The following is a 13,273-nucleotide window of genomic DNA, read 5'->3' on the forward strand; positions in this document are numbered from 1 at the left end:
AAGACCTGCTCCAAGGTGAGCGAAATCATTTTGGACCCAGCAAACTGGTCTCCCTCCCATCCTCTGACAGCCAAAGGAAGCCACCAGAGCTGGCCAGATGGCAATTCTTTCTGTTAGGGTGGACTTTATCTCATGTAATTTTAACTATTTAAAAGGCAGGCATCTACTCTAAGCAAATTGTTTAGACTCTGCAGGTGAGACAGGCAGAGGGAGGGCTCCTCATCCACCCTGCCATCCACTGGGTGAGCTTTCAAAGGAAAGCAGCTTTGCTCTCTGAAAGTGCCCATCGCGCTCTGCTTTGGGCAGAGGCAGCCTCGACACCAGCCCAGCCTGGGGACGCTGCTTCTGGACGGCATCTTCAACCACCACACACCTACTCCCATCTGATCCAAGCCCCACACACAACACATTGGGACCTGAAGGTTTAGTGCTGGAAGCACATCTTCACCAGGGCTCAGGCCTCCAAGGCTGCTCCGAGGCGTGCGAGTGGAGGGGGGTGAGCAGAGGGACACGCTTTGGCCATAGCTGGGGCCAGCCTTCCCCAAAAATGGGATGCCACAAGCCAGCTCACGTGCCCGGCCGGGTCAGCGCTGCCTCTCAGCCTTGTCTGCTGGGGTTTGGTTCTCCCAGGGCTGCTTTCAGCTAGGAGATGCCCCTCTGCAATAGCCCGATGCAGAGAATTAAGAAACATTTGAGATTTAAATAAAGAAAACAGAAGTGCCGAGGCTTTCCTTAGCATGAAAAATTCATTCCCTCCATGGCTATACCCCTTAATGAGATGATCAGTGACCTGATGAATGTCAGGTCACCAGTTTCCACTACAAAAGGCTGTGCGCTGTTTTAAAAAAATGTGGTTTTTCCAGCTACTTTTTCTCTATAATGAAGGAATAACACTAAAAACACATCCCACCATATTCTCCAAGGGCATAAGATAGACTTACTTATACCTGCCAGCAGGGGAGCGGGTCCATCACTGGGAAACAACTTCACCACATATGCACACACACACACACACACATTTATATATTAAAATACATTTTTATATATATTTAATTATATTTTAATATATATTTATATATTAAACCTATATAAACCCACAAAGGTAGGTCATACTTCTCTAACATACTCAATCCTGAATGGTTCTTTATCTTATATATGCAATTTATTTTATATATACATAATTTATTTTATATATGTTTTCATATATTTATATATATAATTTTGTATATATTCAGATATATATAAAAAACCACAAAGGTGGGCACATATTTGTCTAATATTTTCAACCTTGAATGGGTCTTTATTTTACTATAATAATCTTATCCTGCTCTCCCTTAAAAAAATGACATCTTTGTAAAGGTACGCAGTCATTTCTATGCTATCGGTACAGAGGATAAGTTATTAAGGAAGTGAGCATCAGAAATTATCCTGTAAAGTCAACGCTGTGGATTTTAACCCTTTCAACCCTGCCAGGTCTGAGCGGGTGTATTTTTATATTCCAAGAGTTTCTGTTCACTGTATCATCGACTATGACCGCAGGCCCGCATAAAAATGCCAAGCAATTTTTAGCACAAGCTCAGCATGGCTAGATGCCATGCTCTTCATATGGCATGAAGCCCTTCTAATAGTCCTCACTGTTTTACCTCCTCCCTCCCGCTCCAAAAAACCCCACGATGAATGTAAACCTTCAAATCTTTCCATTGACCGTAATGAAAGGGTAGTTTAGCAGCAAAAATGTGCGGAGGACATCGTTACTCAAGTTCCAGTTGAGGTTGGGAGGCTGGCACGGGAGGGAGTGGGGGGAAAAGCTATTTCAAGTGGTAGTGCACCCATAAATAAATAAATATTGACATATTATGCCAGGATCTGTGCTGTCGTTGGAAAGGGCAGGCAGGGAACACAGGGCACATTCAGAAGACCACAGAGATGATTTAGATTGAGTAAGTGTTATATATACTTTTTTTTAATATATATATATATATATATATTGGCTTTTCTGGGTCTGAGCCTGAAAATGTTTGTACACAGGAGTACATTTGCCCCTTTGAGTAGGGTTACGGCTGTAAGCCTTTGCAGGATTACAGGCATTATTTGTTGCCCGCCAGTGCGATTTGCACGGCTGGGGAGAGCCATGCTCAGGTCACCAGCGACGGCGACCAGAAGAGACTCCTGCATCTGCACCGGCATCTGCACTCCAGCCTGCAGTGACCACCTACAGCCGGCTCCCGGGCGGGTGGTGGAGAGAGCCCTCCTGGCAGAAGGTCCCAACGCAGGTCCCTACAGGCCTCCACTGAGAGCCAGCTCTGCTGGTCCTGGGGAATAAGGGATCTGAGTCACTCCTGCCCTCCTGGATGAAAAATGCTATATTGAGCGTCTACATCTGTCTTAGGTATAATCATGAGTATGGCAGGGTTCCTGCAAAACATTTGTACCAGGAAGCAACTTGGCACATGGACGAAGTTCCAAGTGAAGTGAAAGGCATGAAGTTAATTACCGGCAGGACCTGACGTTTAGAAAAGGACTTTAAACGGGATTTTTAAACAGGATTTAGGCTTGATTTTCAGCTTAAGTACTTACATCCAAAACTGAGATTCAAAAAGACCCCTTCAGCCACCTGGCCCTGGAGATCCCAGCATTTTCTAATAACTTCCTTCTTCAACCTGAAACCACCACGCCTACGCTCCTGACCTGCACATCCAGAACCGACCAGGCAAACACTCCCCTCCTGCCAAAGACCCTCCAAAAGCCAGAAACCAGCACAACATACGTCTCCACACCAAGGTCTCCAGAGGCATCTGGAACATCCTTAAAAAACCTGCTCCCAGAACAGGGCTGAGAGCTTTGTCTTTAAAGCACTGCCACCTGGGGAAAAAAATACCCAACAGCTCCTCCGCAGTAGCCTGATGACCAGAGCTTCTCAGAGCTAGTCCAAGTCTCTTGTTGCTTTAAACAGGTTTAAGCCCACATGCAGCCGCAGAGACATCTGTTTAGCACAAAGATAGAGGTGGTTGTGGATGGGAACATGTCAGAAAGAAATACAAGGTCCCTGCGGCCAAGAGGACAACCCACAAGTGAGATCCTGCCTCTGTAACCCAGCAGTTAAGGCATTCACCTCCGAGTGGGAAGTCCTGGATTTTGGCCCCACGTCCTGGTGATATTTCAACAGCTTGACATGAAACGCACAAGCAGATGCCAGAGAAGGGACTGCCACTAAGTCCCGGCTTAGCTCAAGCCGCAAGGGGCATGCAAAGCAAAGCCCAGGTGGCTCTCGCGGTCCTGAGCGGGTCCCCGCGACGGAGGCACACGTTACCTCTGCATCCTGGACATCCTGTGGAGCTCCATGTCGTCGCTGCCGCGGAAACCTTTTGCAAAAGGGTTGTTCTCAATCTTTAACTGGGTGATCTGAAAGGGAGGAAATGGAATGAGTTCATCGCAAGTCCAAGGCATGGCCTGGGAGAGAGGGGATATTGTTTATTAAACCCAAGCCAATAGGGATGTGGGGGAAAACACAGCTTTCAGGAACTCAAGTCATCCTTCAGCTCAGGCATTGACCACTCCAGATGGGCCTTCCTCTATGTGTCTCCACTGGAAAAATATCTCTTGTCAACAACCTCTCACTTCGCTGAGGCTTGTCCCATAACTAATACATGGAACTGCACACACACACACAAATTTCTCTCTCGAGGAAATCTGCTTTCTTAGAGTTACTTACTTTCTTTTTGCTGTTGGGACAGAAAGGGCTGCACTGACCAGAGGACCAGGGATGAAGGTCATACTGCCTGAACAAATCCCACTGACACCAACAAGTATTTTCTCATCAATGTGCAGCCATGACCAAAACCTTACCTCTCAGACCCCGGATCCTCTCACTCAGACTGGTAAGGCTCACCCTTTCTGTATTTCAGACCAGCTAAATGTACATCTGACATCCTTCCCCAACCAGCCCCACACCTGCAAGCACTGCGTGGACTAACTACCTAAGGTACTTGGAGGGCAACTCCACCTCTGACCATCGTGCCCTGGAGGAATATTTGCCTCCCTACTGACTCTAGAAGGAATTAAGAGGGACTAGTTTGCTCGCTTAGTCGGCTACCTTCAGCATCTAAAGCTTGCTGGGATGAATCCCCCTCAGACTCCTAACTTTGGTCCTCTTACAACATCTAAGTTAAACGTTTAAAGCAGCTGCTGTACAGAACGTACCCTTATCCAAAGCAACCGTGTTGCTCAAAGAGGTGCCATCCTCTCCTTCACATACCTCTCCTGAGGGCTTAGGTGAGTAGGTTTTCTCAAGCCAGGGGGTGCCATTTAAGCAAATATTAACTGTGGACCAGCAACACCCTCAAATGCCCTGCTGATCTTCTACAAACTCACCCTGCCGTGCCAAATTTGATGCAAATGCTTTGGTGTCTTTGCAGAGCAGGACTGAGTCTGGATCAGGTGTGATGTAGCTGCAATGCCCTAATACGCAGGCAGAAGAGGCAACAGGTCCCCTTCTTCTCTTTCTCCATCGCTGCCTGGCAGTCCGAGCCCTCAGCCAGGAGTGAGGAGAGCCACCTGCACTTGCCCAGGAGGAAAGACAACCCTGCGTTTGCCATTGAAGGAACTTGATGTGCTCACCGCATTTTATGGAAACACCGTCCTTCCTTCCTATTGAAAGTTGGCCAATGGGAAGGAAAGAGCTCGAGATTAATGGTGGGAGAACAGAGAGAGGTTCATGTTCACCAAGTCAAGCACACGCAACTGGACCCACCTCTTTGCCAAAATTCAAAGGGAAAAACCTGGCTTGGCTAGTGTCAATAGCAAACCCCGCCAGGTGTCTGCACGACCAGATTATTTTGCTATTTTCTCGTCTTATAACATCTTTTTTTTCCAAAGGCCATTAGTTTCTTTGCCATTTTTGCCTAATTCAGCCCCAAATCTCACACAAAGACCCCGTCACCCCTACGCTTGTCCCCATGGGCATTCCCATTAAATCAGGACCTAATTTAGTACATAAACAGGGCATTGCACTTTTTTTTGTCACGCATTTAAGATTTCAAAGAGAAGGGGGAACAAACAATCCATTTGGTCCAATTTGCCGTTTGAGCCGTTCTCTAGCAGTAAAACAGGGGCACGTTTTGTAATTAAAATCCCTAAATAGACAACCAGCTGTGTATTTTGCAAAGCAACTGCCTATCGGGTTCCACCGGAGAGGTGGTGGCACTTCTGTAATGAATAATAGGCATTATTCAACTTTTTGAATGTTTCTATGCAATTTGCATTCTGAAGCACACTAAATGTATGAGTTGTCCTTACTTGCCGAACCCAATGGCAATATTTGCTTGCATAAGTGAAGTCCTTCACTGAGCAAGGATTTACAGTATTGGCACCAGCACACAAATGTACAAAGGGCCGGATTCATCCCAACCTAACCGAAGGCATTTTAACCAAGGCGCCTGCACTGGGAACCTCGTCTCCCGGCATTCCTGCTAGAATCAATAGAGGGAGATGGGGACTGCCAGAGGGCACTGGGGCTCTGAGGTGGGTAGCATTGCCTTCACAGGTCCCCAACGCTCTCCATTCACCGGAGAAGGAGTCGTCAACACGCTAGCCCCTAATTTAAGGACCTCAGTTTGAATGCCCTGTTTGACGAATCAAGCCTTTAATCACCCACAAAATGTCGGACAAAATATCGTGTGGGACCTCAACCTTGCAAATACGTCGCTTTATGAGAAGTCCCCTTACCCTCATCAGGAACACTCTTACAAGCAACGGTATTAACATGAGTGCTGGGGGCAGAAAGCCCCGTGTGAAGCACGGCTAACTTCAACCTTCTTCAAATTAGAGATCTGCTAGAATGAAGGCGTCTAGAAACCAGGGCCTACAGAAGGTTTTAAATTAGGTCTCAGCTCTTTGGTGTACTTCAGGTGGATTTCAGCAGGAGCTTTCAGAGCAAAGTTTCCCTAGATGATAACTCATGGCATCAGCCCTAGCACTAAGCCAGGAGAGTCCAAGCCAGATTGAACAAAACCGTATGCAACAAAATAGAAAATAGAGAGAAAGTTGGTGAATCCCTGCTTTAGAGAGCAGCCTGTGGAAGATATTTTGTTTGGCCAGTTTTTGTCTGACTTAGAAACTATTTCACAGGTGGAAAAGCAAACGAATAGGTGGAAATAACCTCCTTCTGGATCAACTTTGCCACAGCAAAACTCTGTTTAATTGACTGTAACTCATTGCGGGGGGGGGGGGGGGGGGGGGGAGAAAAAGCTGTCAGAAAGTCAAATGACAATTACATCATGAAAAATAAAAAAAAAATACAACGTCCTGCAAGGTCATTAAGACAGAGTGCCCAGGGCTAAATTATATAGCACAGATTCAGTAAAACTGTAGGGCTTTGTTTATATATTTGTTACTGAAAGAAACTGATGGCAAAGTTTGCTTCTGACCACTGATTTCTAAAGCTGCTGCAGACCCTTCTGAGGTGAGAGCTTTCTAGGGTGACGCCTCCCTGATTTACACTTTTCAGGGCTTGTCTGACCTATGGGGTTCATCTTCACTTTAACGGGAAGCGACAGTTCCCAATGAAATCTCAGCGCCGCTCCTCTGCACTCCTTTCTCTGGGCTAACTAACCACAAAGCACTTCTGCTGAGACATTTCCAACGGCATCCTTAGCTCCAGCATGATAAAGTTTAACTTTGCATCTAGTTAGGTCGAGGAAAGATGCTTTACTTTTTTTTTTTTTTTTTTTGCACGGCCACGTGTTTATATTTATATGGGTGTATGTGTCTACAGGCTCATGAATATTGTTATGGCCAGGATCAAAACTACCACTTAGTATTACTTTTTGTCAAGCACTTGCCATAATAAGATTCTTTCTCAATTGCTTCTAACTTTACAAAACTTCGTTAGGGCTGAAATGTTCCACATCAGGTATATGCCCTGGGCTCCTTTTTATTTACTTATTTTACTATCAACTAGTCCCACTTTTTTTGAGCACTTCAGAAAAGGGAAAACACACCACCCTGACCCTCTTGGGCTTTTCTGAAACTGTCCTAAAGGCTGGGCATTTTGGAAAAGGGACTTCACGTTCTGCAAGGAGGGATCCTTAGTTTCCGAGTTCTCTTCTTGTGAAAATCTGCCCCACTTGGACAACTTAAAAGCCTGAGTGGGAAAAGAAAAATCACCATTCAGGTTGCCCCATTTAGCGTTGAAGAGGTCGGGGTGATTACCCTTGAGCTGAGCACGCGTGGACCTCCCCACGCTGTGGGGATACGTGCTGTCCCTGCCCTGCAGGTGACCATGGTCCTGTTCAGCGTGGCAGGGATGGGCCAGGACCATCCCCGCCACTGCTGCAGCCAGCTGTGCTGGGAGCAACTGGGAGCCTGGGCTTCAGGCTTGAAAGCACAGAGCCTTTTTCTTTCGCACTCTCACGTACCCCAGGTGGAAACCGAGTCAGCGTAGAGGAGGAAGCCAAACCAGAGCAGTGGGAAGGAAAGAAATAGATGAAGACAAGGTGCCTGCTGAGACTACGTACATCTGGCTGGGCCAAACAGAGGAGCTGGATGGGAAGCTGAGACTCGGAGCCCAAGGTAAAGGCCAGGGGAAGGGGGAGCTGCTGGCAGGGGGGAGAAGATGCCGAACCCAGAAGCCAGTGAAGGAAATGAGAGGGACTGAGAGCCAGTGGCTGGTCGGAGGTACTGGTGCGAGACAGAGGGGCTCATTGAGGAGGCTGTTGGCTTAACCTGGAGACAAGAACGGAGAATGAGAAGAGACAGACCTTGCACAGTGTTGGGTGGGGAGGAAGGAGGTGGGTCAGGAGGTGGGAGTGAAGCTGGAGAGATATAGGGTGTCTTTGCAGAGCTTGGGGAGGGGGTCTGAATTGAGGACTGAAAGGGGCCGGGGGCTCGGGGCTGGCATAGCACCCTGTCCCGGGGCTGGCAGGGAGGCAGGGACAAGACTGAGGACAAAGGGGCAGAGGAAGACAGGACTGGTTCAGACACAGGTTCTGAAGGACACAAGACCTCTTGAAGCAAGCACTCTCCCACCGAAGCCTGGAACGTGACTACGCATTTGAGAGTAGAGATGTGAGGAGCCCCAGAGAGGGTCAGTGAGAGGAGAAGAGCTCACTGCGGTCCCTGAGCGACTGAGGGCTGCACAGAAGCCACCAGTCTTGGTGATAAAGAGGAGATACATGGTCTCACCTCACTTAACCCCAGGGAGCCCTGCCTCTCTCAGTGCTTGGGGGACCCCCCTTCGGAGGGGAGCCTGCCCTGAGTAAGGAGAGAGACTGCCCCTTCTTGCTATGGAGGTGGGAAGACCCAGGGCCAATGGCCCCAGGCTGGGCTGCAAGAGTTTGGGGGACACAGCCCTGTAGGGCTGCTTCAGGGGACTGGACCAGGTCCAACCTTGGCACAGAAGCATTCCACGGGCTGCCAGCTGGGCCACCACATTGGTGGCCTCTACTGAAGTGATGGAGGTGGCTACCTGCAACCAAAGACAAGAAGAACTGAGCTCTCAGGGCAAAACAGCCCGAGCCCAAGGACCTGCCCGCCTCCGGCAGCAGCTACACCTACACAGCCCTGCGAGATGCCTCGACGGAGCAGTAAAAGGCCACGTGCTCGGAGAAGAGCCACGGGGGCAGCTCTCCAAAATTTGGCAGGATGGAGCACCAGTTGACTTGGCCGACTTAACAGTGCTCTTTTAGTACAGGGCTCTTTCTGGGGGTGGGATGAACCTCTATATTCAGAAAGCCCACCAGCATGTTTCTCTATGCCCGCTGGCTATCTGGGAGTGCATCAGATTAGTCTTCAGCCAGGCCCTTCCCTGGTTCTCCGCATCGCTATGGTGCACATAGCATTTCTGGGTGCCTATAGCATCCCAGCTGGGGCTAATGTTTCCTTAAAAGAATTTGGGCTACCAAGAATGTTAAATAACTTAAGGGGAAAAAAAAAAAATCAGTATAAAACCGGATATCCTGAGGGGGGAAAACCAATATGAAGCCCAAGGCCAGCTAACGGAGAAAGTAGGTTGTAAAAATTAATGAGAATAATTGTTGCGAATTCTTGCTTTAGAAAGAACCCTCGTGAGGGCAGAACCTTAATTATTTCTGTCTATTAGGGTTCATTTCCTGGTCCTAAGCAGAGAGCTAGTACCTAATAAATATGAGCTAGTAGCACAATGATTTAAGCTACAGCAAAATGGTACTTAACTGCAGGGGAAGTTAATATTTGGGAATCAACCTGATTGCAAGCGCCCATTGTGTAAATGGCAAGGAAATGAAATGTGCATGTGACCTATTTTAACACCTCAATATTTCTGGGGTATTTTTTCAGGGTTGCAGAGAGGGGGGAGGTGGTCGGCCGAGCTGCTGACAACCGCACTGAAAACTTTACCAAAACTTTCTTCGTAGCTTAAGCCTCCTTTTGGGGAGTAGGGCCGAGGAGGGGGAGATCCCAGCGTGCTTAAATATCTTTTCAGGCTGTCTAAAACATCAGGGGAAATAAGCACAAGCCCTACATTGGGACTGCAGCTGTGCTATTGAAATAAATTGACAGATCTGAAATCAGGCAGGTATTTCTATAAGCTGTGTAAGCATAGACTCAAATGCATTTATGGGCAGGTCATACAATTAATACTGTAATATAATTCACCCATAACATAGCTCTTGAAACCTAAAGCACATGCACATATAAATTTGTTTGTGTATATATGTGTGTGTGTGTGTAAAATACATGGGTGTATAAAAACTGTGTGTAAAATACGTTGGTGTGTACAAACTGTGCGTGATTGTGCGGATAGGAAAGTGTGCGTGAAGGATGCGCTACAGGTGATGGGTGGAAGTGAGAGAGAGATGGCTGTAAACGGGAAAAAATAGGTAGTGCACTGACAAAGAGACGTGGGGCTGGACAGGCAGACCCTCCTCGGGGAGCTCGATGCAGACAGACACAGGCCGGTGGGACTGCAATCGTTTATGGCAACGGGAAATGCAGTCTGCCTTGCGACGTGAAAATATGTTTTGCCAAGCAACACCTCAGCTGTGAAAGCCGAACTCGGGTTTCTGCCTGTGGAAAAGTCCCCGCTTGCCACTCAGCTCAGCTGAAGGATGTCACCCTTTCCACACAGCCAGCATCTGCAACGGCATCAGCTGCGCGCCGCCTCAGCCCCGGTATTATTCTCCATCTGCACTGGGGCAAGCTGCAAATTTTATTCCCTTCCCTGGAGGGAGATGCCATTTAGGGTAGATCATTCCCTGGTTTATTTTTATGGCTCTATCTCTCTCAGTTGGGTCTTTATCTTGGGGCTAGAGCCACTCTTTATTTGTTCCCCCAACGATTCAGTGCAGCAAGAAGAGGAATGCGTGTATCGGGGCGGGAGGGATGTAAGTGTATGTAAAATGTGTAGGGGGGGTGTGTAAAATATGTAGTGCTGTCTGTGTGCTTGTGCATGTGTCTGCTGGGATGCGAGTGCGTGTGTGTCTGTAGGGATTCACGCGTTTGTCAGTGCGTATGTTTTGACAGAGACGGATACACAGATGTCATTTCTTATCAACCAGATGTTGTTGATTTACAATCAAATATTCCTGCTCCTCCTAATATGGCAGTTTTCCCAAACTACTGTACTTACATGCTTCTGCTTTGCTTTTGTTTTATTTGCATGATAATTTTTTTTTCTATAAAACAGTCCTATTTTTCTTCAGAGGAACGCAGTTAAATTCAGGTCTATTTTCTCATAGGGAAATGCCTTTAAAGTGAGCAGCATGTCCTGTTTTATTAACTCCCAGTTCCATTAATATTATATTCTTTCTCCGAATCCATCAAGCAGAAGTTAAACTTGATTTTATAGCATCCACAGCGGAGTTATAATTTAAGGCGTAATTTGGCGAGGACTCAGTTTGGATTCAGTTTGCTTGTCCTGGTTGTGCCAACAGCTCCTACTTTAAAGGGCAGGGAAGTATTTTCTTTTCTCCCTAGTTACGGTGAAACACTCTTTCTTCTCCAGCCTACCTCTGCTCTCTCTGTCTCCCTTGCCAACTGATCGATGGAGGAAACACAACCGTTTCGCGCAGGTTTAGGAGCTTCTTACTTACATCTCCAGGAAAGCACCCAGGATTTATCCGGGGTGCTAAATGACCTTTCTCCGTTTGAAAAAACAAGAGCATGATTTCACTCTGTCAAGCACAAAGGAGCCATCCTACCTGCCCGTAAGTACCAGTAAAAGCTTGTAGTAATCACTTTCTATGCGATTTGGGAAGGAATTTGCTTTTTTGTGGAAGGAAAATTGGGTTTTCATGGGGCTCTGCCCTAGAGAGGGGCTGTCGGGGTCTGCAGGCAGCGGTGAGGGGCAGTCAGTGAAAGGCATCGCTAAGTACATCTGCTGAGAACTAACCCAGCCCTGAGCCTTCCTCCACCTCCTTCCTCGCTGAGTGGGGAAGCCCAAAAGCCGAGCAAGGGAAGGAGAGGGGGCAGCAGCCCCGCAGCGGGGTCCCCCCGGGTGGGCAGGCGGAGGGGGACGGCAGTGGGAACCCATGCGTGTCCGCCCGGCGGCACCCCAAGAAAACCTTATTTGGGGTTTGGTTTTTTTTGTTTTGTTTTATTTTGCTTGGGCAGGCAGGGAGCTGATTTCAGGCGTAGAGCCTCCCTTTCCTTCCAGGGCCTCCTCGCTGCCAACCCCGCAGCCCCCCGCCGACCTCCCCGCAGGGCCGCCCGAGGAGCGGCCGGGGAAGGAGCCCTTCCCCAAACAAAGGGCCGGAGCACGGCCAGCCCGGGTTATCAGCGCCCCGGCTGCGGAGGGGAGCGCCGGGCTCCCTTCTCCAGATTAGAAGGCTTTGACCGATGGGGGGGAAAGAAGATAAAGCCAACTTCCTCGGTTGGTCGTCTCCTCTCTGAGCAAACCATCCTGTTGAGCTAATTCCTCCTCGGCTCGCCCTAAGCCCTGTCTTCAGACACTTTGTATGTGTCGCCAGGAATAACAGAGGGGATGGGACGGGCGCGTGGTGAGAGGGAAGGGGAAGAAGGGAAAAGAAGAAGGAGGGGAAAGAAGAAAAAAAGAAGAAGGGGGGAAAGAAAAGAAGAAGGGGGGAAGAAAAGAAGAAGGGGGGAAGAAAAGAAGAAGGGGGAAGAAAGAAGAAGGGGGGGAAGAAAAAAAAAAGGGGGGAAAGAAAAGAAAAAGGGGGGTAAAGAAAAGAAAAAGGGGGGTAAAGAAAAGAAGGGGGAAGGGGAGCCGAGGCCCTCAGGAGGAGCAGCGGGAGAAGGGAAGGAGAAGGGATGCGGTTTGCCGGTGCGAGGGCCGGCCCAGCCCCTCACCTTGTGGTTTTGGTAGGAGGTGACGGCGATGAAGGCGGTCTCCGGGAAGACGTGGGTGCAGAAGGCGGTGTTCTTGGAGCCGAAGCCGTTGTTCTCGTCCGCTTTCACGATGTGGAGCCGGGGCTGGTATTTGTGCATGGAGTTCAGGATGATCTGGGCAAGGGGAGAAGGAGAGGACATCCCGTGGGAATGGAGGGGGCACAGCGCGGCGCACACCTCCCCCCCCCCGCTGCCCGGGGATGGGGAGAGGAGGAAGAGGAGGAGGACAGGGGCCCGCAGGTCCTCGCATCCCCTTCCCCAAAACCTTCGCCCTCTTCAGGGCTCCCCCAGAAGGGCTGATTTAGGTGCTGGGGTGGGGGGGGACATATCTCTCAAGAAACCCCCCCACTTCCCCCCAGCCAAGATGCCCATCAGGGCCGGGTGATGCTGTGAAAGTTGGCTCCTTGCCCGCTGCCACCCCCACCCCCCGCCGCCAGCCCTGGGCTGGGCTGCAGTTCCCCCCACCCCACCCCCCGGGGGGGGGGGGGGGGGGGGCCGGAGCTGCTCCCCCAACACGTGTTGGCATCCTGAACCCGCTGCTGGGGGCGGAGGGGGGGCTCTCCGCCTTTCCAGGCCTTTCACAGCCCCCAAAACCTCCCAGCTCACCACCACGATGGCCCGGGCATCTCAAGCCCCCCCAGGAGGGCAATGAGGCAAGAAGGGGGGATGGAAGCGGAGGGCTGGAGGGATTTAGCGTGCCCCCCCCCCCCCCCCCGCCAGCCACCCGCAGAGGATGGGAGAGGAGTGGGGGGGGGGGAGGGGGGGGGGGGCGGGGGGCCGCGCTGCGTTCAAGATAAAAAGCGGTCCCTGCTCGGTACCGGGTTAATCTCGGGGGAAGGTGGCGGGGGGCCGCTCGGTCACGATAATGACTGCCGGACCCTGGCGACAGCGAGACGCAGCGCGCCCCGCCGCCGCCTCCCCCGTCCCGGGGGTTTAAGCAAATTGCTTTGAC

The 13,273-nt window shown here is 49.8% G+C and overlaps 1 protein-coding gene across 1 annotated transcript in view; it reads right to left on the reverse strand.

Moving 5' to 3' along the window:
* Positions 1 to 13,273, reverse strand: part of TBX3 (T-box transcription factor 3) — a 120,604-nt gene that overhangs the window by 17,027 nt on the left and 90,304 nt on the right. Inside the window, exons 3-4 of the mRNA XM_076352520.1 lie at positions 12,283 to 12,435; positions 3,311 to 3,402 (exon numbers count right to left, since the gene is read on the reverse strand). Coding sequence (XP_076208635.1) covers positions 3,311 to 3,402; positions 12,283 to 12,435 — 245 coding nt within the window. The remainder of the gene's footprint in view (positions 1 to 3,310; positions 3,403 to 12,282; positions 12,436 to 13,273) is intronic.

The sequence above is a fragment of the Aptenodytes patagonicus genome, chromosome 15 (genome assembly GCF_965638725.1).
Source record: "Aptenodytes patagonicus chromosome 15, bAptPat1.pri.cur, whole genome shotgun sequence".
NCBI classification, from domain to species: domain Eukaryota; kingdom Metazoa; phylum Chordata; class Aves; order Sphenisciformes; family Spheniscidae; genus Aptenodytes; species Aptenodytes patagonicus.